Raw genomic sequence first — 26899 nt, 5'->3', positions numbered from 1 at the left:
GTGTTTGCCTTTAATCGGGACACATCACAAGGACCCGAGTTCAAATCCAGCTTTTAGGTCAATGTAGAATTAAAGTCCTTGCTCTGACTCTATTTCCTGTTTACAATGTCCTATAAAATAAATATTGCAAATAAAAATATATTTTTTATAAACAAAGCTATCTAAGGTTTGTAACATGTGTGTATATCTGTGCAATGTATTGCTGTTGTTCTTGCTTAATATACATAAAAATAAATTATAAAAATAAGCTTATGTGGCTTTTGTACCAAAACCCTTTTCATTCATGATTCAGACTATATTTGCATATCACTTGTTTTATGGTGTGTAATTTTAAACACCTTTTACCTTATTTATTTTTTTATTCTCAGATTAGGTAAAGTCAAATCTGTCCTAAATAATAGGCATTTGATTTTCCAAACTTATACAATATTTAGATCACAGAAAACTTCTTCCACTTTTGGTGTCTTGCTTTATAAAAACGCTTTCATTATATAACGTTGTTGACTCCAATACATAATTGCTTCATACACAAAAAGGAATATTGATCATAAAAAAAAAAAATTGTGCATACCCAAAACACACTAGCCTACATGTTTTATAGCTGCAGATACTAAATACTTTTACTTATTTATTTTTTTCTGTTTTTTATCCGTTTCACACTTTAGAAACGCTCCCTAACTTTTCAAGCCGAATGTCAAACGAATGTCCAATATAAAACCAACTTTACCGCGGTCAGCTCAAGCCTGTTCACATGTGTGCTTCTTAGCTAAGCCTGCTCAACATTACACGTGGCTAATGTTCATTGTCCGTCATTCATCTCACATTTTTATCTCAACAATACGTATTTCTAAGCAATTATTTCTCTCACTTATTTGCTCACGCTGAAACGAGAGCTTTTACCAGAGTTACATTATCGTCCACCATTCCCACGTATGGCGACTTTTAATCTGCGATACAAACTAAACTTCTACAGAAACACAATATATCTATATATTACTTAAATATTAATTACTGTCATCTTACCTGTAAGAGGTATGAAAAACTCAGGTCAGATTAGGAGTGCTCTCCGTAGCGTGTACACTTGAACTCACTCATCACGTCCTGGATGCTTTTTCTGCTCTACTAGCATACACTACTGATGCAATCTAGTGTAAAGCTTAGGGTGCCCCCTACTGACGAAGCTGAGTTTAGCTAGAACAGTTTTACTCATTTATATAATATAGACAAATGTCACTTTAATTTCCTTTGGTCCCTGACCTCAGTTAAACTCAATTCAAAATTCTACATTTCAGTCTCTTAGCAAATGTGAAATCATTTTAGCGGAGCAAACAATGGTAGCTAAATGTAATTTAAAAAGTTGAAACTACAAATATTTGCTGTCTGTAAAGTAATTATTTGATATACAAGTGAATACAAACCTTAAAGTTATTCACGAAGATCACCTCAGTAAGTTTTCTCTGAGGACAGGAGACAAAATGACAGTTGATAAACCGATCCAGTTTAATCTAGTTTGGCAAACCAGCAGTGGGTTACTATAATGGGTAGTTTGTGAGGAGGTGCATCATTTCTACTGTCAGAGAAACTTAACCAAAAAGTGGGTAAAAAAAAAAAAAATCCTAGCCTGTCCCATAGTTATTGTTCCTAACTTGTCTCTTGAATTTATGTAAAGGAAATGCAAGTGTTAGAATTAAACACTTTCAAAACAATGTTCATGAAATCCCCACATACTGTCATTAGTATTTGATGAATGTTCTCATAATGCTAGTAGAAAACATTCTTTAAACACCATTCGAACGTCCTTTAAATATTAAGGATCACTAACTTTTAGTCTTAAAAATGGCTTAACGTTGGATGTTACACAACAAAATCCCCTGTTTAATTAACACTGCCCAATGTGACCATTAGTGATGACGTTAATGAGTAAAAATCACTGAAGGAAAGAGAAACATTTAAAGTCACCATTGTAGTGATCAGTGTTTCCTGTAGTTGGGCTCTTGATTGTTTTGTTAGTTTTACTATTTGTTTATTACTTTTTTCATTAATGCTTCAACTCCATAATTATTTAAGTCAATCATGAAACGTACTCGGTTACTAACGTAACCTCGGTTCTCTCTAGAAGAGGGAACGAGTACTGCGTAAGATATCTTACGCTAGGGGAAAATCCTTTTTCCGCGAGATATTGAAGCCAAAAATTATCCTTAATTTTGTAATAATGCAAAACGCGTTGCGGCAGCATGCAGACATAGGCGAGGCAGCTCGCGCGCCTATTGGCTGCTCTGCGGCAACTGCAGCAGCCTATCGAGCGAGGCCTGGCGTGACGCCAGACCCAATCAGGGCACTTCGCGCCCGCTGCGTCACGTCCCGCCGAAATGGGCGTGGTCTAGGCCTATAAATACCGCTCGCAGGCAGCTATTATCTGGTTTTTCATCATCGAAGCAACCAGAGCGTGTGCATGCACGGCAAGATACGCAGTACTCGTTCCCTCTTCTAGAGAGAACCGAGGTTACGTTAGTAACCGAGTACGTTCTCTTACGAGAGGTCTCTCGTACTGCGTAAGATATCTTACGCTAGGGGACCCAATGCAAAACGCCGTGCATGCTGAGATCTGACACCAAAGACCCAAGGGCGAAAGCCCGGGGTACATATAGTGCACAATCACTCAGGGAACTCACAGGGAGTCCGGGAAGAGGGAGGGGCGAAGCCGCACTCTTCCACATATGGCAGCGTCGCTGAGACGCGAATTTCATACAGACAGGGCGGGGTACGGCCTGAACTGATGGGGGAATGTGGGTCTTACACAGTCTGCCCAGGCACATCTCGTGCTGCTACTTTTTACTGTCGAACATTGAGCTGTGCTCAGTAGACGCAGCATTCTGAGCTGATAGCATCAGGTCAGATAATACTGGTAAACTTAGACCGACAGCAGCCTGGCCTGCAGGGCGGGAACCTCTAGGTTATAAAACCTTATAAATGTAGACGGGGAGGCCCAGCCTGCCGCCATACAAATATCTTGCAAGGCAATCCCACTTGACCAGGCCCACGAAGAGGCCATGCCTCTCGTGGAGTGCGCTCTGACACCCAACGGGCACTGCATGCCCTTGGAGGCGTATGCCAGCGCTATAGCATCAACTATCCATCTGGATAGGCTCTGTTTCGACGCGGCTAGTCCCTTAGAACGCCCGCTAAATGAAACAAAGAGCTGCTCCGTCTGTCTGAAAACAGACGAGCGAGACACATAAGCTCGTAATGCCCTGACTGGGCAAAGGAGGCTCGCGTCTCTTTCCTCATCAGGGACCGGTAGGGCTGACAGGGAGATAACCTGCGCCCTAAACGGTGTGTTGAGGGATTTTGGAACATAACCGTGCTTAGGTTTGAGTATAACTTTTGAGTCATTAGGCCCAAACTCCATGCACGCCGCACTCACAGAGAGCGCGTGTAGATCCCCTATGCGCTTCACTGAAGCGAGAGCCAGCAAAAACACCGTCTTGAATGACAGGTGTTTCAAATCAATTGACTGTAAAGGCTCAAATGGCGCACCTTTCATGGCTTCCAGAACCGTAGAAAGGTCCCATACGGGGACTGAGGGAGGTCTGGGAGGATTCAGTCTCTTAGCCCCTCTAAGGAAGCGGATGACTAAATCGTTCCTTCCTATTGACTGACCAAGCGTTGTTCCTGAGAACGCTGCTATAGCCGCCACATAAACTTTGAGCGTGGAGGGGGCCCTGCCCTCATCCAACAGCTCTTGTAGGAAGGAAAAACACCTCCGTCACACCACAGTCTGTGGGTGACACACCACGGGCTGTGCACCAGCCCGAAAACACTGACCATTTCGAGGAGTAGAGCCGTCTCGTAGACGGAGCTCTAGCCTGCGTGATCGTGTTTAATACTCCTTTAGGGAGTCCAACATGTACCCGTTGATGGCCCAGACATGAAGGGACCATAGTTCCGGGTGAGGATGCCAGATCGAGCCGTGGGCCTGTGAGAGGAGGTCTCTCCTCACTGGTACTGGCCACGGGGCAGTACTTGCTAACTACATCACGACTGGGAACCAAGGTTGGTTTTTCCAGAACGGTGCCACCAGCAATACTGAGCATCCTTCTTCCCTGATCCGTTCTATCACCTGAGGCAGGAGAGAGACGGGGGGAAAAGCATAGAGCGGGCGGCGGGGCCACACATGGGCCAGCGCGTTCCTGCTCTTGGAGAAAAATTCCGGACAGTGAGCGTTTTCTTGAGACGCAAACAGGTCTACTTCCGCTCTGCCGAATTTCTTCCACAGCAGTTGGACTGTCTGTGGGTCATTTCGAGGCAGTTTATGTGCAGGAGCTTTTCCCGTTCCGACCACTGGCCGAAGAACGGTCTGCCCTCGAGCAGCGCTCCCCATCCCGAGGTGGACGCGTCCGTGGACACCACTCTCACCCTCGAGGAAGTCCCCAGGCTTACACCTGATTGGTACCAGTCGTTCGCTCTCCAAGGTTTCAGAGTTGTGACGCACTTCTGATTGACCCTGAGGCGAAGCGAACCGGATGCCCACGCTCTGCGTGGGACTCTCGCTTTCAGCCAAAACTGCAGCAGGCGCATGCGGAGCAGGCCCAGCTGGAGCACTGATGATGCTGAGGCCATGAGACCTAGCATCTTCTGAAATTTCTTGAGCGGGACAGACGCGCCGCAGCGAAACGAGTTCGCTGTGCGTTGAATGTCTACCACGCGCTGTGGTGATAGTCGCGCTATCATGGACAGCGAGTCCAATTCTGTGCCCAGGAAAGATATCTTCTGACTGGGTGACAGAGAGCTCTTCGCCCAATTGACACTGAGACCCAAATCCTCGAGGTGATCGAGTAAAATGGTCGTGTGTTCTATGAGCACTGCGCGAGATTGCGCTAGAATCAGCCAATCGTCCAAATAGTTCAGTACTCGCATGCCTCTCATTCTGAGGGGTGCGAGCGCCGCATCCATGCACTTCGTAAATGTACGGGGTGCCAGGGACAAACCGAACGGCAGGACTGTGTACTGATATGCCTGGCCCCCGAAGGCGAATCTCAAATATCGCCTGTGACGTGACGCTATTTGTATTTGAAAAATACGCGTCTTTCAGATCTATTGACACAAACCAATCTCCTTGGCGAATCTGCACAAGGATTTGTCTGGTCGTGAGCATCCTGAACTGTCGCTTCACAAGCACTTTGTTCAGTTGCCTTAGATCTAGTATGGGTCTGAGACCCCCGTCTTTTTTCGGTACCAGGAAGTATCTGCTGTATAGCCCTCCTTCGCTCTGAACTTGAGAGAGAGGCTCTATGGCCCCTTTGCTCAATAGTTTCGCCACTTCGGCTCGAAGTAAATGTGCTACTTCTGTTTTTACCGTGGTCTCGACGCGCGCCACATAGCGGCGAGGGCGTCGGCGAAACTGTAGCGAATAGCCTCTTTTTATAATGTTCAGCACCCACTTCGAAACCCCGGGCAGCTTTGCCAATGCGTCCGCATGAATAGCTAGGGGTTGAATACGAAGCGCGCTCCGCTCGCTCAGCGATGGGGAGGCTTCGGAGTGCTGTAACACAAGCGTCGCGCTCGTGACATTTGAGGCATGGGGCGCGCTGATAACAGCGGGCAGATTGCCCGCGCTCGACTCCTCTGCGGTGGTCAACCGCGAGGGGGAGGGCTGGGCGGTTCCCGTAGGAACTGTCATGTCTATGTGTGGATGTGGGCGCGGGACATGCACGTTGGTTTCGTTTTTACAGAAACCGTGAGACATGCATAACGTGGTGTTAGTGGGCACATTCACCATGTTTGAAGCGCAATCAATCTGAGTCGATTCATGTGCGCGAGCCCTGTGTGACGGGCTGTGCTTGTGTGTAGAGATGGGCACTGGGCAGTGGGCATTCTTTCTACACATAAAGCACCATCGGCCGTGGCCGGGACACCAGAAAAATTCACACTTATGGGATTTATCTGGGTAGCCGTAAAAACGGCGTTTGTGTGCAGGCAAGCGGGTGACAGAACCGACTTGTTTACTGCAGGATACACTGGAACAGTCACATTTACTGGAACTGAACGAGCGAGAAGTTGCCATAGAAATAGAGAGCGTCAACATGCTGGCGTTTATTGCAGGCCTGCGTGCATTACAACAGGCTTGTTCACTGCAATATTGACATTTCCAGTCGCCTGAATTCCAGAGGGGAATGGGAAATGTATAGGAAAAAGGAGGTTGGTCCGTCCGCAGCGGGACCAGAAAAACTCCCTTTTTTCCTTACGCCAGTGACGCACGGAACACCATAGAAACGGTGTTTGGGTGCAGGCGAGCGGGTTGTACAACGCGCTCGTTGGCTGCAAAATACACATCTGCAGTCGCCTTTTCAGGGAACTGACAGAGCGAGCATTGACGGCATAATTTTATCTGCCGGTAGACCCGGGGATCGAACGCGGGTCTCTCGCGTGCAAAAACCTGAGAGTCTGCCACTGGGCCACAGGGGGAGACACATTGTAACTCAGTTAGCGCGAGTATTATAAGAGAGCGTCAACGTGCTGGCGTTTGTTTGCAGGCATGCGTGTATTACAACAGGCTTGCTCACTGCAATACTGACATTTCCAGTCGCCCGAACTTCAGAGGGGAATGAGAAATGTACGAGAAAGAGGAGGTCGGTCCGTCCGCGGGGGGACCAGAAAACGCTCTTTTCTCCTTTCGCCAGTGACGCACGGAAACCATAGAAACGGTGTTTGGGTGCAGGCGAGCGGGTTGTGCAACGCGCTCGTTGGCTGCAAAATGCACGTCTGCAGTCGCTTTTCAGGGAACTGACAGAGCGAAGCATTGGCGGCATAATTTTAACTGCCGCTAGACCGGGATTCGAACTCCGGTCTCTCGTGAGGAAAACCAATGATTCCGCCACTGAGCCACAGGGGGGAACACAAAGGTTTTCGGATGCACGAGCATATAAGAGCGTCACATGCTTTCTTCGGCGTATGCTTGCAGGCGCGCTTGTATTAAAACAGGCTCGCCTGCTGCAATATTGATATTTCCAGTCGCATGATCAGGGAACTGGGAAATGTATGAGAAATTGAAGGTCAGTCCATCCTCGGAGGGACTAAAAACACACCTTTCTCCTTTCGCCGGTGAGTGACGCATGAATGGGGCGCAGAAGGCAGGGTAGCTTTCTTATAACGTAAAGAAAAACTAACCCCGACCGTCCGCTTCCAGCCTCCCTTGTGAGCGGCGCAGTTTGCGCGGCTTGAACAGAGGGAGAGAGAAAGCTAGCCCAGTGACCGCCCGTTCCTGGCATCCTCTGTGAGCGGCGCGGTGTGCGCGGCTCGAACAGAGGGAGAACAGGTATCGTCCCCCAAGCAGGCAAGGCAAGCGGGCGAACCGGCAAGCTTTGCGGGGGGGGGGGCCCAGCTCTTTTAGTGCAATGGGAGTGTGTGTCGCGGCGGCGAGCACACACACATACATAAACACAGTAGTAGAGAAAAGGATATAACGCCGGATAGCGCAGCAGGAAGGCAAGGAAGGCGGCGCGGCCAGCGACTTCAGTGACTCGTCCCGCTGAAGGTGCTCTCTTTCAGACGGCGCGGCTTCTTATCCAGCTCCAGCGATGCGTGTGCTCCGCTTGAAGGATGAAAAATCAGATAATAGCTGCCTGCGAGCGGTATTTATAGGCCTAGACCACGCCCATTTCGGCGGGACGTGACGCAGCGGGCGCGAAGTGCCCTGATTGGGTCTGGCGTCACGCCAGGCCTCGCTCGATAGGCTGCTGCAGTTGCCGCAGAGCAGCCAATAGGCGCGCGAGCTGCCTCGCCTATGTCTGCATGCTGCCGCAACGCGTTTTGCATTATTACAAAATTAAGGATAATTTTTGGCTTCAATATCTCGCGGAAAAAGGATTTTCCCCTAGCGTAAGATATCTTACGCAGTACGAGAGACCTCTCGTAAGAGAACTACAGAAAACACAGTTGTTTAAATCACTTCAATGCAGTTGTTTGACTGCCATTAAAACAGACCTGTTGTCGACCTGCTTTTTCATCAAGATCTTTATAAATGCAGAAACATTTGCTGAAAACATCTGCAAATAGTGAAAGAGAAATAAGTTAATAAAAGTCAAGGGGTCAAGAGGCCAACTAAAGCAAACACTGATCACCATAATGGTGAACCCAAACAAAACATTTTCCACCAAACATCAACATCTAAACCTCTATTAATTCTCAATAAGTACTTCTGTACACGCATGACATAAATAAAGTTTGTTATAAATGAAGCTGGTAATGCTGTTAGTGGAGTTGTTTAATCATCCTCTGCTGAGATCTTGAGAGATTTAATGTGTTCTTTTATCTTTATTTGATTTCATCTAAGGCTGTGGCTGGAAGTCAGTTGTAGTTCTTGTGTTTCTCTTACATTCTCTTACATTAACATTAATAGTGCCACCCAGATCTTTTTGCTGGAGAGGGGATGACGAACAGACGATATAGACATATAAAGCTGTGTCACTCTGCTCTACCCTAACACAATATGAGCGTGAAAGGGGAGAGATGGAAGAGAGGAGAGGAAGGGGAGAGATGTTATTTCTCACCAGCATTCGGGTCTTTACCAAAACACTTTTTATTAATAATTTCCCTAAGATCTTGACTTTTCTTCCTCACATCACATCTCCTCTGCACTCGACTCCTCTGCAAAGGAGGAGCGTGAGTGGCCATACTCTCCTTCTTGCCCTGCCTCCGTTCCTCGGACTGTGGCGGGCTAGAACCCCCAGAGGCTTTAGGTGGGGATCTGGATCAGTGAGGATTGTATTTCCTAACCACTGCCTCGACAGATGTGCCAAAAAGTTCTGAGGGTGAAACTGGGGCATCGAGGAGCAATTTATTTTCTTTCTCCCCGATGTCCACCAAGTTCAATCACAGATGCCTTTCTATGGCCACCATCAAACTATCGATAGGCGGCTGTTTGTTTGGTAGCCCAGAGACCAAAGTTGGTGGTGCGGCGCAGTTCAGCAATGACCTCAACCGCACTGATCTAGGCTTTTATGTAGATTGGCCTGGTAGGCCTGTAACACACGTCATAGTGTGCAAAGCCGTATACGCCCTGCCATTCAAGCGCAAAGTGGTCTGATGCGACCTAAATGGCAGGACAGGAGCCTTCAAAGAAGATGACTCACCTTGGGAGCTAGTCCTTCCACATTTGCATAGTTCAAATGATAAAATGGATGAATCCGGGCTGAATATGGCTTCTTCCACGACTTCACTTCTCCAGTGTGAAGTTTCGGGAAGGAATGGAAGATTCATGGGGGAGGGACAAACATTGCCTAAAAGTAAGCGCTGTACAGCTTACCATGAATGACTTCCCATCTTTCACGCCCCCCAAATAGATCCAATCTGGCTGTGGCGAGGGCCATGACTTTAAACAATTCCCCGTGTGCAGGGCTGGCAGGTTGAGAAGACTTAATACATACACTATTCTCACCCTCCTCAACCACATCCGCTTCCTTTTGGCTGGATCGGATGACTCAAGAGACAGTACATCCTGATCTAGCAAATCGCTTGAGCCCAAAAAAGAGGGAAAGAAACAGCTATCCCTCTCTCAAACGATCTCCACGACTGAAGCCTCAGCTTTGCCTCGGCTACAGCGGGGCCTTAGCTGGGGGACTCAGACATTTGTCCAACATCCCCTCGACCACTGAACACGCTTGCTCCTTTCCTAAGCAAAGAACACACAGATTGTGTGTGTCCTCAGGTGTAAAAACCTGGGACATGGAGGCACTTGCTTGGGATTTCCATAATCCAACCTTCAACACGCTAACAAACTCTAACATGGAGACAAAAAATCTGATGATGTGTACTACGGGCACCCTCTTATACTTCCGGGCGCTCCGCCTGTGACGTCACAGACAATCAATGTGTGCTTTTTGCATCCTTTCACTAATTGTTTGTCACTAACCTGAAGATAAGGAGGTCTGCTGACTTGATCATAGCTTGGCTGAAATACAAACCCAATGAAAAAATGCAGTTGCAATGTCTTAAAAATATTTTTGTATTTATTTTTGCTTTATTTAACAAGAGTTTTTACAAAGAGACAGGCCAATTATCGATATAAAAGCAAAAGAGATAACAGGAATTTGATGGACATAAAAATATATAAGGGCTCAACACAATGGTGAACAAATCAGTGTTTGTCATTTTTCTGTTAAATAAAGCTATCATCCAGTACCCAAAATGTAATGATACTCATTTATTATTACAGAACATGAACTAACAGATTGGTGAGATTATTTGTTTTCTATTCAAATCAATTTGTTTAAAAGTAGACTTTCAAGCTTTCCAAAGATATATTCCTCATGTCTGTATGCCAGGTAAGCCTATACGCAGAGTTTCATACTTTTTTTGAGACGTGCTCCAGTAAACGGAGACAGAAGCGGCAGAAAGCGCATCCTCTTTTTTTTCTTTATTTTATGAAAGCACAACATTTTCTTGTTATTGTGATTTTACAAAGTAATATGACCGGCCATACCAGACGGATAATTCCTCTTCATGTTTAAAAAAAGGTGGCCGAGATGAGGCGGAAAAAGCATAATGAGAGAGGGGGCCCCCGATGCAGAGATGTTGTTGCGTGTTTATATTAACATTTCTGATTGTTAAAATGATTAGCCCTCAGGGGCCCCCCGCCCTATCACTATGCCTGTGATTGCTCACCAAGGAAAAGTTTAGCCATACCGGCTTTCAGATAACTCAGAGCATCCTTATTAGCTTCTTCAGCTTCAGCGGTTCTCCTCATTTCCTCCAGCTCTAGGACCCAGTCTTTTTTCCCAGCCTCTCTCAGTTTGGGGATGAAGAAGTCCAGATGCTGAAGAGTGAAGGCCGAGTCTGGCTTTAATGCGATCTGAGACAGATGCTTGATGTTCTTGTAAGCATTGAACAGAAGAATTGACTTTTGGTCCTCAATCATCTGTAGATCTTTGTCAAGATCATCCATTACAACTGAAAATCTCTTGGATTGTACTTGAGCTTTTTCATATTGCTTTCTAAAATCGTCAAAATCTATCGTCAAGCTTGTGTTTTTGACGACATATTTCTTGTCTTCTTTGACGTGTTTACTGTAATGGCACTTCCCTGTGCACACGGTACAGTAGCCATTTTTCATGACTTCACATTTGCTGGGATCAGAAACCCACCAGCAGTCAAACTCATGGCAGTTTTCCTCACAGACGGTGCAGATCGTTGCCTTCCTGTGCTTCCATGAAGCGCTTTCAATGGGAACCTTCATTTTGATAGTCTTTTTGAATTTAATGTTGAAGTTTTTACGTTCCTCAATCTTTTCCTTGTTTTGTCTTATTACCTCCTGGATCTGAAGTTTTTCAGACTTCTTTGACTCTTTCTCTTCGACTCGCAGCTGTAAGTTGCAAATAAACGCTTCAAATTGAATGCGTTCTGTCAGGACATTTGAAGTCAACTCCAAACTTCTTCTGTTCTTTATTTCGAGAGACTGAAGGAAATGCTTCATGTTGTCGATGCTGTCTTCACAGGCGTCTCTTTGAGCACGAAGGTAACGTCTCTCACTGTGACGGGCGTCAGCCTGCCGGTTGTTGAATAAGAAATGAACAGGTTGGTTATTGTGGTCTCGTCTGCAGGGGATTTTACCTTTATCAATGGCGCTGAGGACGTTTTTGGGTGGCAGACCATCAGAGTGTGTGATTAGAAACACAATGTTGTTCACAATGTCTTTTCCAAACAAAGACAGAACTGAACTGATGATGTAATGCTGTCTGTCCGAGAGGCGATTCTTAGACGCTTGAATCACAAAACACACGGCGTCGACTTCACGAACTCCATCATTGCTCTGAAACAGTGTGGATAAGTTGGAAGCAACTTCCAGATCTTTTTCCAGTCCTCTAGTGTCTCCGTATCCTGGAGTATCAATGATGGTGAGAGATATGGGACTCTCAGGAAAGACCTCATACATGGTGATTTCAGAGGTTTGTGATTCTGATTGGTCTCTGGCTTCTTCTTCTGTGATTTCATACCATATTTCATCCTCAAACTTCACTCCCAGTAAGTAGTTGACCATGGTGTTGATGAGAGTCGTCTTGCCAGCGCCAGTTTCTCCCACCAGCAGAACAATTTTGTTTCGTTTACTGGTGTCTTTTTTCCCATAAGTCCATTTTCTGACTTTCCCATGATCATCAAGCACTTTTCTCTCTGTATGCAGACGATATCGTTTTGGAGGACCTTGATCAATCAGAGTTGATCTGTTTGATGGAAGACATGAACGCAAATATCAGACTATATAAGCAAATACCATTTGTGTAGAAAGGATTCAAGAGTATAAACACCCACCAAAATGCAGACATTATGTATTAAATACATGAACATAATAATGTAAAGAAAATTTGTTTTACTCCAATTACAGATGACATTTAAGATGTTTTCATATTTACCTTGAGGTCAGCAGACTTCTCATGACATGTTGCCATGTTACCGTTACATATATAGTAGATGGCTGGATGCCAGTGTTTTTGCATCAGTTAATTTGACTTAAACAGATGGGACCATTTATCATTAACATTATCAAAATGTTTCTCACAAAAAGTGTTGGAGGAGAAAAATACCTGCCAAACGACAGCCCCACCTACTGCCTAGAACAGGTGCTATTCAACATAATATAAACTACCTCGTACAAATAGGGCTGACCGTGGTGAGCACAAACTGCAAGATAAAAGAAGTTTATCTTATTTTGAACTTATTTTGAAGTTTTCAAACTGCGCATGAAAACAATGAGATTTTAAAACCATGAGAGGTGCTGGAAAATTAGTGAGACATGGAGCAATAGACAAAGACGTTTTTCTAGCGCATGTCTAGACAGAAAAACAATTCAAAAGCAGCGTAATGGAACCGTTTTGCTGATAAAAACACGAGATGCAGGTCATGGCCGTGTGTCCACATTTTAGCCTGCTGAAAACGGCAGGTGTTCTACTGAAAACAGCTAGCTATGGGTGTTCAGCACTGTGACTGAGTGCCTGGGTAAAAAGTGACAGTAATGAGCACTGCGTTTTACCCAAAGTTGAGTATTTTTCAACTCTCGGCGACCAGAAAACCCCCCCAGCTTGCAGTGCTTGGAGTGAAATAGGCATCCAGCCCCTCTTCACGCTGCTGCCATTTTTACATTTGAAATGTTTTAGTGAATAAAAATGCAACTGTTGCTCACTGCAAAGCCAAATGACATTCAGCTCCCCTTCAGGACGTAATGGTTGGAGCCTGACCAAGACAAAATATCACGGTTATCGTCAATACCGGTATATCACGAGATTCGCGACACCTCTAATTTTCCAAAAAACTTTCGTGGCCGCCAGAAAATTCATATACCTTGTCCTGGGTCAACATTTCAATGCCATGGAAGCGTTGTTTCATAAATGACTGAAAATGTGGTCAATGGCAGGGAAAGAGTTAATTCCCTTCAAATAGATTTTTTAAGTAAATAATTTACAACCCTGATTTTCAACTCACCTGGAATTCATGGTGATGTCTTGAACTAACCCCTTCACTGTCACTCTCCAGTCTGTTAACAACAAAATAATTCATTAGTTTCCTCAGAATATGATGGTCTTCCACACACACACACACACACACACACACACACACACACACACTTGTTGGGGATGTGTTAACTTTACGTTATTGATTATAGCAGCTCTGTGACGTTACGGCATGAGATTCTGCAAACAAAAAAGTTTTTGTTTTTTTTAGACACCTACACACACACACACACACACACACACACACACACACACACACACACACACATCAAGAATCAGCATTTTAATCTCAACAACTGTGACAAACAGGATATTCAGATAAACAGATCAACTCTTGAACATCACAAAATCATTGAGAATCATACACTGATGCTTGATGTCTGTATGTCTAAAAGTTAGAGTAGTTTAAAATTCAATAATCCATATTCACCTTTCAGATTTCACTTCCAAAATGTTCATTCTGTTTAAAAATACAACCTATAATATTCGACAGGCAATTTTGGGTCCATTTTATTTCGCTTCCACAAATTCGGTGGTTCAAATTCAACAGAGAATTCAACATTTGACATCCTGGAATATAATAGAGTGCCGATTGATAATCTCCACAGCTGTTAGTCGACCTCACCAGCAGGGGGAGCCTGTATGAAGCAGGAGGTGCCTGTATGTTGGTCATAAAACCAACTCTAAAGTGTTGATGTAGGTGCCAGGCATGATGCACACCTTTTAGATTTTTGATATTTAATTAAATAAACTGTCAAATCATGTGTAAATATTGCTATTTTTTCAGTAGGCAAACCGCATGGTCTCATATGTATTTTAATATCATCTAAAACGTGTGCATAATGCCTGACACATACAATTTACAGTTGGTTTTACATTCTCTTCAGATTTAACATTTTATCTGTACATCTACATCGGGGAATAACATTATAATCTCGTTCACGGTAGAGAAAGCTGCTTACATGTGCATAACTAACTGTGAAGACTTAAATGTAAATACAGCTTTTGTGTCTTTATCAGCTTTCCCATATGATAATGATTACAAATACTTACCCCTCTTGCTCCATTTCTCTAAGTCCGTTTTTATGAACGAATGACTCTCTCTCACCCGTTGCTCTATAGTGTTCTTCGTCAACAGCCGCTTGCACCCCCTGCTGGTGAGGCTGACTAACAGCTGTGGAGATTATCAATCGGCAATCTACTGGTATTCCTGCCGTTCCTGGATGTCAAATGTCGAATGTTCTGTTGAATTTGAACCACTGAATTTGTGGAAGCGAAATAAAATGGACCCAAAATTGCCTGTTGAATATTATAGGTTGTATTTTTAAACAGAATGAATATTTTGGAAGTGAAATCTGAAAGGTGAATATGGATTATTTAATTTGTAATAATGAGAATGAGTGTGAAATATGTTGAATTGAAATATTCACAGCTTAAATATTCAACCATGTTGAATTTCAGCCCATAAAAATGCAAGCCCTAAAAATACAATGCATTCAAATGCAAGCAAGGTTATTAATGCAATGCATATTTTTTTTCCAAGTAGTGCAATTTAACAAGCTTTATTGTTTCAAAAACATGTGTCATTGTTTTACTTCCATACTAACACCGATCATCGTAATGGTGACATAAAATGGTATCTCTGTCCTTCAGTGATTCTGCTTGTAATCAGCAGGTGTTCATCACTAATGCTCAATCATCACTCAATTAATCACTTAATTATCTTATTAATTTTAACACTCTTGAGTGTAGACTCAAACTTCTAGGAGTTAATTTAACACCATGGGACAATGGTCGCCTTCAGATCCACAAGTAGCCTGTTTCTTTAATGTCTGTGTCTATCTTTAAAACTTTTTTTTTTTGCAGAACTGCTTAACAGAAATGAACTGATTTAATAATTAACAATCTTTATAATGGAACTGAATCAACACTGAACTGACTTCAGCTGAACAACAGCCGAAATGCATTATTTTCCTGTTATCACTGTAAAGCTGCTTTGAAATTATCTGTATTGTATAAAGAAATATAAATAAAGGTGACTTGACTTGACATAAAGTTGTATATCACAAGCTACACTGCCCACATGATACTTCCATACACCCAAACCAGTGTTAAAGTGGGAAACGGAGTAACGAGGACAAAAAAAAAAAAAACAAAAAAAAATTAATAATTGAAAAATACATTACGCTTCTGATACTGGTTTAAACTGTTTAGAAGTACAACTGTGAATGTTTCTTTCTAGGTGGATATCAGTTAACCAACAGCTGAGTGACATCAAACTAAAACCCACAGAGCAAATGCAGAGAGCATTGAATAATAGTACATAAAACAAAAAGGAAAATTGCCTAGGCCAACATTTTCGAATATTCGACTCATCGATATCCACGAAATAAACACATTTAATGTACCAGATATAAGTATGTCTTAGATTCATAATTTCAGTGGTTTAACCATGAATACAGACAAATCACCATGATACCTGCACCACCAAAAGTAATAAATTGTGTCACACTCATTTTGACACGTAACACACACTCATTGCGACGCGTTTAACACATGCATAACTTTATGGTAAAACAGCCTAAACTGCAACCGGTAACAAAAAATACAGTGAAATTATCAACTAACTACGACCAATTGTAAACATGAAAAAATCGTACCTATAGCCTACTCAGTAGAGCTGCGTTCTTCATGGTGCGGGAAGTTCGTAGGTTAATGTCTCAAATGTGCCAATAAAAATGTGACTTTGCAAAACAGACTGTCCTTAACTAAAATGTTGCTATAGTGCCCTAATATTAATGCTAGAAAGCCTATGAACTTGGCAATTCATGTATGTTTTAAATAGTCCATTTCATCATTCAAATCCATTTCCACATCCATCTTGACTGAGGGGGCAGGACAGTCCGGGACATTATTTTTCACTCAAAAAAGGTCTCATCAAATACAAACTACGGAATGGGTTCAAATGCCACACATATCAAGGGTTAATACACAGATTATTCACTAGCCATAACATACAGAGGAATAAGAGTGAACCTTACCTCCTCAGAGAAAACACTCCTGGGTCAGGATAGAGAATAATCCAGAAAAGCAGAGATATTTTCAGTCAGAGAAAATTATGGGCCTACAGATGTACAAGTTTTATCTGTAGACTTTTTGAATCTTCGGAAAAATGTTAGGCATTATGGCATTAGAAGGTGGTCAACCAACATGAAACCATATTCATCCTCAGTGATTTCACGTTATAATAGGCTACTGGTTGAAAACAACCTTTGTACTCGTTATAGGGTGCACATGATTTTTGAGAATTATCCTACAGATAAGATTACAGAGAGTTTTACAGTCTTCCTGGTTCTGATAACCGTTTTGATCCAGTTTACTTAAGAATCTCGTATAATGCTTTCAGTGCTGTGCAAATGTGAGTTTTATTTTTGGTGCACTGCAAAGCAAATCTTATTTCCCCCAAGTATTCATTTATTTTTCAGTTAAAATATCTAAACAAGACTGTTCCCCCCTTAATTTTATAACAGAATATTTGCAATTTAAACACAAAATGTTTATTAGATACATGTCAACTTCTGAATGGCCAGTAGAGGGACATCACTGTGGCCAGATGGCATAGTAATGATTTCTAACTTTACCCATTGGCAGCGACTTCAGAGGCTCACCTCACCTTGATGAAGTCATTGTTTTATTGTCCCGGTATCTCATTTGTGAGAGCACACTTGGAAAAAGCTCTTCCTGATTTTGATCAAGCCGATGGCGATTCGTCAGCAGAGTCTTCATGCATGCAAAGCACAAAGTGACTGACCCGCAGGATTGGGATTTAGTAGGAATGGTATGTTTCTGCATGGTGACATCAGCCAATCAGCGATACTTGGGTGGCCCGCCGGCCCAAAGTTGCAAGTTTGGTTTTTCGGCTCACAGGCGCTCAGGGGGTGCGAGAGGACCACCATTCAACCCCAAAAAATGTCATATAACCATTCCAATGACTCTGAAGCTGTTCGGTTAAGGTAAAAAGTGACTTAGTTCACCTTTAAATATACTGAAAAACATATTAAATAATATATTGCGTTAATATTTTACAATATAATGAATAATACATAAGGAATAGCCGCTTTTCATATATTGAAAAATGTGTTTAATATATTCAATAGAAAACATGAGGAAAACAATTGCCTTAAATGTATTAATGTATAAAATATTAAGAATGTTTTACTCAAAGTTGTAAGTTGTTAATACAAAGACATACAAAAGAGTGTTGGGACTATGATAAACTGTGCATTTATTTGTATTTATTAAACTGCAAATACTTTGTGCACAAAACTCAGACAACAGAAACACTTTAAATACCAACAGAACAATAAACTCTAACAGATATTTAACAGAATATTTGAAAATAATAAAGTTTGAAGTCACCATTACGATGATCGGTGTTTGCTTTATTTGGGCCTTTGATTTTTTTTAGCTTTATTTATTTTCTGGCTGCTGTGACTTTTTGTAAGATACAGACATTATAGCAAAAATGTTAAAAGAAATGCTGTGGATAATCTGTTGGGTGTTTATTGATGATGACATAATCAGCATTGAATATTCTGGGTCACATATCTCATCCCAAGGTTGATCACTGATCAAAACTGTGTTAGATCATTAAATAATTATGTAAAGAAAGACAATCTGAGGGAAATAACATAATAAAAGCAAAGGAGATAAAAAGGAAAGATGAAGATAAAATGTAGAAGAGTTCACCACAAAGGATTAACACAAGAGTAAACACATCAACTTTCATAGATCTGACATCTTTTGTTAAAACTACCATCCATTACCCCAAACTTAATTGGATTGGAATGGCTTGCCTTATAATACTAAAAACAGATGAAAATTAGCTTGATCCTCTGATTAAACAAAATATCTCACTACTTTCAGAACTACCGAAATTCAACTGCACTGATTTCTCATTTTAAGCAGTCTTCTTCATTTTAATTAATTCATCTCTTTTCTTCACTTGCCCACCAAAGAAATGTTCCAGTTGGACAGACCTGCTTGAAGATAACTCAGAGCATCTTTATTTGCTTCTTCAGCTTCAGCAGTTTTCCTCAAGTCCTCCAGCTCTCGGACCCAGTCTTTTTTCCCAGCCTCCTTCAGTTTGGGGATGAAGAAGTCCAGATGCTGAAGAGTGAAGGCCGAGTCTGGCTTTAATGCGATCTGAGACAGATGCTTGATGGTCTTGTAAGCATTGAACAGAAGAATGAATTTTTGGTCCTCAATCTCCTTCAGATCTTTGTCAAGATCATTCATTATAACCAAAAATCTCTTTAACTCTTCTTGAGCTTTTTCATATTCCTTTCTAAAATCATCAAAATCTATCATCATGCTCGAGTTTTTGATGACGTATTTCTTGTCTTCTTTGACGTGTTTGCTGTGGTGGCACTTCCCTGTGCACACGGTACAGTAGCCGTTTTTCATGACTTTACATTTACTGGGATCAGAAACCCACCAGCAGTCAAACTCATGGCAGTTTTCCTCACAGACGGTGCAGGTCGTTGCCTTCCTGCTCTTCCATGAAGCGCTTTCAATGGGAACCTTCTCTTTGACAGACCTTTTGAATTTAATGGTGAAGTTTTTACGTTCCTCAATCTTTTCCTTGTTTTCGGTCATTGCCTGCTGGATCTGAAGTTTTTCAGCCCTTTTCTGCTCTTTCTCGTGAATTCGCAGCTGTAAGTTGCACATGGACGCTTCTAATATAATGCGCTCTATCAGGACATCTGAAGTCAACTCTAAACTTATTCTGTTCTTTTCATCTAGAGACTGAAGGAAATGCTTAATCTCTTCCATGCTGTCTTCCCAGGCGTCTCTTTGAGCACGAATGTAACGTGTCTCATTGTGGTGGGCGTCAGCCTGCCGGTTGTTGAATAAGAAATAAACAGGTTGGCCGCTGTGGTCTCGTCTGCAGGGGATTCTAGCTTTATTAATGGCACCGAGGACATTTTTGGGTGGCAGACCATCAGAGTGTGTGATTAAAAACACAATGTTGCTCACAATGTCTTTTCCAAACAAAGAAAGAACTGAACTGATGATGTAATGCTGTCTGTCCGAGAGGCGATTCTTAGACGCTTGAGTCACAAAACACACAGCGTCAATATGACGAACCCCATCATTATTCTGAAACAGAGTGGATAAATTCTCAGCAACTTCCAGATCTTTTTCCAGTCCTCTAGTGTCTCCGTATCCTGGAGTATCAATGATGGTGAGAGATATGGGACTCTCTTCAGGACAGACCTCATACATGGTGATTTCAGAGGTTTGTGATTCTGATTGGTCTCTGGCTTCTTCTTCTGTGATTTCATACCATATTGCATCCTCAAACTTCACTCCCTGTAAGTAGTTGACCATGGTGTTGATGAGAGTCGTCTTGCCAGCGCCGGTTTCTCCCACCAGAAGAACGATATTGTTTTTTTTACTGGTGGCTTTTTTCCCATAAGTCCATTTTCTGACTTTTCCATGATCATCAAGCACTTTTCTCTCTGTATGCAGACGATATCGTTTTGGAGGACCTTGATCAATCAGAGTTGATCTGTTTAGTGGAAGACTCAGCTCTCTGTAAAATAAACATGTAAATTAATAAACACTAAACAAATATCAGACTTTTTTTTTTGTAGAAAGAATTGAAGAGTATAAACACCTATCAAAATGCAGACATTTTGAATTATATAAATTTTCAACATGAATAAAAATGTAAAGAAACAATATTTAACTGTAATATTTAACAATATTATAGTTGACATTTAAAACATTTATATTTATCTTGAGGTCAGCAGTCTTCTAATGGCATGTTTCCATGTTACGTTTAGATATAGATGGTTGGAATGCAGAGTTTTGCATTCATTATTTTGACATAAACATATGAGACCCCACTTATCATTATCATAATTTTCCTCTCAAAAGAGTTGGAGGAGAAAAGGATATTTTGACTGACAGCTTCTCCTACTGTCTGGAACAGGTGATGTTCAACAGAATAAAAACGGCACCATAATAATTGGGCTTTAAAACTGTGGTGAGCTGAATAAGCACAAAATGAGAAAAAATACGGTGTAATGTAATAGAGCACAAATTCTCAATGCTAAAAATGAGCGCCACGTTTTTTTTTTAGTTTTTTTTTTATGTAGCGTCACGCGGGAGACACTGAAAAAGACGCGGGACCAATGGTCATGTCAGCTCATGTTCACATAGAAAAACAATGAAAAACACACAGTGGACTGCAAAAACAGATTCTGTGAGCTGATGCTGTATAATCTAGCATCCATTGCATATCATCATGACATGGACTCTAGGAGATTGATGTAAAATCATAAAACATATATTATTAACTTATATTATTATTCAGTGGTTTTCAATCCTGATTAAACCACCCTCTGCACATTTTGTATCTTACTTATTTAACACACTTGATTCAGATCATCAGCTCGTTCAGAAAGATCACCGTGACCTGAACTAAGAGTACGTTTACACAACAATGATGGACTAAAATCAGAAGTTTGTATAGACAACAACGTCGTCCAAATGATCCCCGTTCACACGGATCCACGAGAACAATTAAAACTCTCATGACAGGCCAGTAGTTGGCAAAGTCACTTTTTAAAGAAACACCACGCACCTATTGTAATTCCGATTTCCACACCTTCCATGATTTCTGCAGATTTTTACATGTTCCCTGAAGCGCAGTAAAACTCCCAGAAGAGAGGCTCCCAATGTTGGTCCAAAAAGGAGGGTGTCATTGAGGCTTCGACCCTGGAAAACGAAATGACTCTTCCCATTATGGATCACTAAGTGGTGGGGTATGTACCACGACTTATCTGTGGTTGAGGCTTCCCTTGAGTCACTCTTCTTGACAGCTCCTGTCTCCACCAACTTGCGATTCGCTGCACAGTACTCATCTGCTCGTAGGGGGTCCCAGGCCAAACGTCCCCCCAGACTTCTGAGGCTGGGAAGGACGGCTTCCTTGGGAGCTTGGAGTGGGGGAATGTTTCACTTCCGTGTCTGAGAACACCTGCTACCTGTACTCGCCTCGTCTTGGCCTCCAGGAGCTCCACCCATTCCTTATCCTGCTTTGATGTCATAATCAGTTTGCTGCTCTGGTATGGCAGTATAAAGTATGAAGAGACACTGCTGGGTGCTCGGTGCCCACTGGGTAAGGTGTGCGGTTCCTTAAAGCATCCATCACAGTCTCGCGCAAATGTCCGGTCCTCCATTTTCACCGGCTCGATAGAGGTAAGTAGATGGGGGTAGTCAGCACCAATTACCACAAGCAGCTTTATGTGATCAAATGGTTTAAGTGGGAGGTCCGCCAGGTGCTTGTACTTTCTCTCCAAGCTGGCAATGGGGTAGGAGTGGTCTGCTAGACCCAAGCATTGTGAGATTTTGAATGAGACGGCGGATCCCTTCTGGGTTTGGACTTCCTGACGAATTATGCAGAGAGCAAGGTCCCCAGGCTTCTTATGCAGGCCCAGTTTGTCAACTGCCTCAGGGAGGAGCATTGTACATGAGAGTGGGTTGATGGTCTGTCCAGGTAGAGAAATTCCATACTGGTCCTCACCAGACAACTTTTAGCCTTCAGCTGCTCAGCCTTGGGGCGTGCGTTGGCATCATGCAGTACTCTAAAATGCTTCCCCTGACACAAATCGCTGAGCCTCTTGAGGTCACATTTCGCTGCTTGATATGGTTTCCCGTATCTCCAGCATCTATTGTTAACTCTAATCTATTCCATGACCTCTTCTCTGGTGAGTTTCTGAATAGTTGGACACTTATTTAAGAAGTGCTCTGTGCCCTCACAATATGGACAGTAGGGTTTTGATTTGCCCTACCATTATGCCGTGGATGCGCTCTGATCCTCTTGGTTTGGTATTTAGCTCTCATTTAGCCTGATGGCCCTTGGGCACAGATGTCTGAAGTTATTGTAACCTTGGCACTACGACTTGTATCAAAGCCATTCCTCCAGGTCAAGCAGAGCATGAGCTCATCTCTATTGGAAGCTTGGTGAGGATTCGGGCCACATGTAAGCCACATCTCAATTTTCTGCGCTGGACCCCTTTACTCTTCTCCTCCCAGGAGTCGCTGACACCGGTGAGAACTGTCTTCCTTGGACGGGGCATGGTTGGTTTGTATCAGGCCTGACTGGGTATTGAGTTGAGGATCCCGTATCCGTGTGATACATACTAGGCTGCGGACGGGAGATGGGCGAGTAGGGTTCTGGCCTCGGGGTGTGAGACCGAACATAATATTCTTCATGACCTCATCTAGACTTAGGGAGGTTCAAGCTACAAGTGATAGAATGTGGAGTGTGGGCTGTGTTTCTGGATGTTACACTGTCCCTCATGAGCTGTAGCTCGCTCATCATTCGGTCTATGATGATGACCACTCGCTGTTCCTAGGCAGCCGCAGACATTGGAGGGAAGTCAGATGAAGATCATGGCGGAGGGGGCAGTCCCTTGTCATCCTCATCACTGCACTGACCTCATAACCCTTCAAATAGGATGGCTGTCTTAACTGATGTTTGGGCCAAGTGGGTAGGGCCCACGATAATTTGTCACTCTGCTGCATACTCCCAGCACAGCTGCGCCCCGGCTTGAAGAGCCACAAAATGTAGCAAAGTGCTACAATTAGCTGTTAGGGCTAGTTTCAGATCGCAGTGAACCATGCGTTGGTCAGAACACTACAGAGTGAAGAATCAATTTTAACTGATTTATTTTCACTGGTATGCAGATATCAACATTAGAGAGAGGAGTCAGCCTTTACAAATTAAGAAGTAGTAGAAGTTTAAGTTTGAGGACTGCAGTGGACTCTGGAGTGTTTAGGTTAGGGGTCTCCAAACTCTGTCCTGGAGGGCCACTGTCCTGCAGAGTTTAGCTCCAACCCTAATTAAACACACCTCAACTAGCTAATCAATGTCTTACTAGGCCTAAAACACTGATTAGCTGGTTCATGACTTAACATTATAAACATTATAACTCTGAACATTGTAGATCGACAGATAAGTTATTAAAGCTAGCACGGATTAATTAGCATCATCATGTAACATTACACAGCCGACAACTGCGTCATAACTGATAACGAGCATACATCAGGGAACATACTAGGATTAACAGAACTCACTCTTTTAGGCACACAAACACAAGATACATCCAATCAGAGGCTGATAATGACTTTAATGTACGTCTTCAGAAGTTCTGAAACTTCAGAACTTGCTAGCTAGCAGCAGCTGATGCAATGTGCTTTCATAATAAGAGTCACCGCTATGGTTAGAGTGACAGTGCTCTGAGATTCTTTTACTCATCAAGTGGCCTTTTGCACACCTATAGACTGAACACGTACAGTAATACATATGCGCAAGCCGTCACCGTTTTCACAAATGTACTTTTTTGCAGTTTTTAGAGACAGTAACAGTATTGTTTTCAAAAGTGTGCATTTTCAGGCACCCAACATGCCATTGTCATGTAAATGAATGGCCCAAACCTTTAAAAAAAATAAATAAAAAAAAATAAAAGCTGTCCCCTGAACCAGGATTGAAAACCACTGTTATTATTAACATAAAACCCAGATATAGCTACTGATGCTTATTCTGTTGATCTTTCTGTTTCTTTAATTGTGACACAGTCAGTGTTGGAAATATCAAGTGTAGTGTCAGTTCTGGCAGGTCATGTTAGTCAAGCTCGCATCAGCTGACTCTCAGCTGATCCACGTCTACCTATAGGAATACGACACCTATCACAGCATATACATACACATATATATATATATAATTGTTACTCCCGAGCATGGATAAGAGCAGGGAGAGCCTATGGGCTCTGAATTGACATACAGTGCTATGCATAAGTTTAGACACCCATGCTAAAGTTGACTAAAAAGAGGAATAAAAAATCATCTTTTGGAAATTGAACTTAATGCCTTAATTAAAAAAAATAGGAAAAATCCAACCTTTAAGGACACCAATTTTCTTTGTGAATGAATAATATATCGTAAATAAATAAATGTTCTTCCTTAAAATACAGGGTGCATAAGTCTGGACACCCCTATGTTAAATTTCCATAGAGGCAGGCATATTTTTATTTTTAAAGGCCAGTTACTTAATGGATCCAGGATACTATGCATCCTGATAAAGTTCCCTTGGCCTTTGGAATTAAAATAGCCCCACATCATCACATAGCCTTCACCATACCTAGAGATTGGCATGGTTTTATTTCAGTTAGCCTAATAGATGGTTTGATTTGCATTGAGAGATGATCTTATGGAAAGTAAGATGCCAATCTCTAGGTATGGTGAAGCCTATGTGATGATGTGGGGCTATTTTAATTAGACTTTAGCATGGGTGTCTAAACTTATGCATAGCACTGTATATATGTCAATTCAGTATTATCAGATATACATTGGTTCTGTTCTGTTTACCCTAAGGGGGGTCATCGCTGCTCTCCCTGCTCTTATCCATGCTCGGGAGTTCTTACCCAGAACAGAACTGTATCGCCAGTCCAAACTGTATGCTAATTGCCAATCATTATTGACGATAGTGGTCCTGACAGAAATATAGGCTATGACTGTTGGATTGATATAAAAAGTCAGTTCACAGACTATCACAACAGATGAACGTATCAGGTGATTGCCTTCAATTTAATAAAAAAAAGTAAATAATTTACCCGCCTGTAAAAGAATGTCAATTTCAACTCACCTGGAGTCCATGGTGATCAGAAGACATTCACTGTCAATCTCCAGTCTGCTTACGGCAACAACAACAAAATCATTAGTTTATTCAGAATATGACTGTTTTAATTGTTAAAATTGTGTATTTTGTATGTTATATATATATAAAAAAAAACTTTTCCATTAAATAATCTATACATTCTAAAAAACGCTGGGTTATTTTCTTCTACCAAAGCACTGAGCCTTTTGGGTCATTTTCTGCCAATTTTTGCCAGTTGACCATCCAACAAAACAACAACCCACCCAACTCCTCGTCAGGAGAGAGCTTCTCAACGCCGCAGAATTGGTGCATTTATTCTGCGAAATAAAGGTTTGTATACATTTTATTTAATCTATAAAGTCGTTACAGTGCTGTAGCCTAATTCATTTTATATTTTGTGCAACGCAAAACACACAAGATGTCAGTCAGCATCCGTCGTTTCCCATGATGGAGTCACCTTTGCCTTGCATAAATAAACAGATTTTATTCTTTATAATACTGAATCTAACTGCTCTGGATATTAAAATATGTACTGTTTGTTTATGTGCAGGTTATAAGGAGCCTGTCACAATATCTTTTGGCTATGAGAAATGCTCATCTGTGGTCTGATGTTCACATGTTATTTAAAATTTTACTTTTAAATGTTTAATATTTATTTCTAAAAATGTTTGTTAAACGAGTTTAAATGTAGATAACATGTAGATTACAGTAAGTTAAGATGTAAACACATTATGCCAAGTTAAATGAACATCTCAACATGCTAAGTGCAAATAACTCACGGTTGGGTTTATTTGACCCATCAAAACAACCCAAATTACAAGCTGCCCTTTGTATGCTAGAAAAATAAAAACCTGTATGCTTCCCCATTACCAAAACAATATATATTTTTTAACAATTTCTAAATGTATAAAAAAATAAAATAATATATATATATATATATATATATATATATATATATATATATATATATATATATATATATATATATATATAATTATATATATATATATATATATATATATATATATAGTCATTGTTCAAATGTTTGCACATTTAGAGGGCTTTTTATGCACTTTTGGGATGTTTTCCTGTAATGTTCTTATTTTTCACGTATCAAATCCAGACTACTGAATGCCTTCAAATGCCACACATATCAAGGGTCAATACACAGATTATTCACTGGCCATAACATACAGAGGAATAAGAGTGAAGATCTCCCTTACCTCCTCAGAGAAAACACTCCTGGGTCAGGATAGAGAATAATCCAGAAAAGCAGAGATATTTTCAGTCAGAGAACCAACAACGACTATTAGGGGCCTACATGTGTATACGTTTTTCAGAAAGGTGTAAGAGAAAAGGGCATTAGAAGGTGCTCAACCAACAGTAAATCACAGTCATTCTTGATTTCATTTGATGAAAACAACCTTTGCACTCGTTACAGGGTGTGCGTGGTGTTTGAGAATGATCTTACAACTACACAGAGTTTTACAATCTTCCTGGTTCTGGTAACCGCTTTGATCCAGTTTATTTCTGAAACTTGTAAAATACTTTCAGTGCTGTGAACATGCAATGCAATTTTTAAAAATTTTTTTATTAAAATATATAAACAAGATTTGTGTTAATTATATAACAAAGTATGTGCAATTTAAACACACAATGTTTCATTAGATAC

General features: G+C 41.8%; 2 protein-coding genes across 5 annotated transcripts; both read right to left on the bottom strand.

Moving 5' to 3' along the window:
- Positions 1 to 9900: 9900 nt before the first annotated feature.
- Positions 9901 to 16753, bottom strand: LOC309493190 (uncharacterized protein). Of its 2 annotated transcripts, none has more exons than XM_082162310.1 (3): positions 16160 to 16529; positions 13471 to 13522; positions 9901 to 12215 (listed from the first exon to the last, which is right to left on the bottom strand). In XM_082162310.1, exons 2-3 carry the CDS (start codon positions 13479 to 13481, stop codon positions 10643 to 10645), a joined length of 1584 nt encoding a protein of 527 aa, XP_082018436.1. In that variant the 5' UTR covers positions 13482 to 13522; positions 16160 to 16529; the 3' UTR covers positions 9901 to 10642. The 2 variants fall into 2 exon arrangements, with proteins under 2 accessions (XP_082018436.1, XP_082018435.1); XM_082162309.1 differs by lacking the exon at positions 16160 to 16529 and adding an exon at positions 16541 to 16753 and having other exon boundaries at positions 9902 to 12215.
- Positions 16754 to 18157: 1404 nt separating this feature from the next.
- Positions 18158 to 26631, bottom strand: LOC309493524 (uncharacterized protein). Of its 3 annotated transcripts, XM_082162680.1 has the most exons (4): positions 26451 to 26631; positions 25491 to 25544; positions 25216 to 25260; positions 18158 to 20097 (listed from the first exon to the last, which is right to left on the bottom strand). In XM_082162680.1, exons 3-4 carry the CDS (start codon positions 25224 to 25226, stop codon positions 18501 to 18503), a joined length of 1608 nt encoding a protein of 535 aa, XP_082018806.1. In that variant the 5' UTR covers positions 25227 to 25260; positions 25491 to 25544; positions 26451 to 26631; the 3' UTR covers positions 18158 to 18500. The 3 variants fall into 3 exon arrangements, with proteins under 3 accessions (XP_082018806.1, XP_082018805.1, XP_082018804.1); XM_082162679.1 differs by lacking the exon at positions 25491 to 25544 and having other exon boundaries at positions 25216 to 25263; XM_082162678.1 differs by lacking the exon at positions 25491 to 25544.
- Between the last annotated feature and the right edge of the window lie 268 nt (positions 26632 to 26899).

The sequence above is a fragment of the Leuciscus leuciscus genome (assembly GCF_965113295.1).
Source record: "Leuciscus leuciscus genome assembly, chromosome: 2".
In the NCBI taxonomy this organism is placed as follows: domain Eukaryota; kingdom Metazoa; phylum Chordata; class Actinopteri; order Cypriniformes; family Leuciscidae; genus Leuciscus; species Leuciscus leuciscus.
Note: the sequence above shows the minus strand (reverse complement) of the source record. Positions and strands in the feature narration are given on the sequence as shown.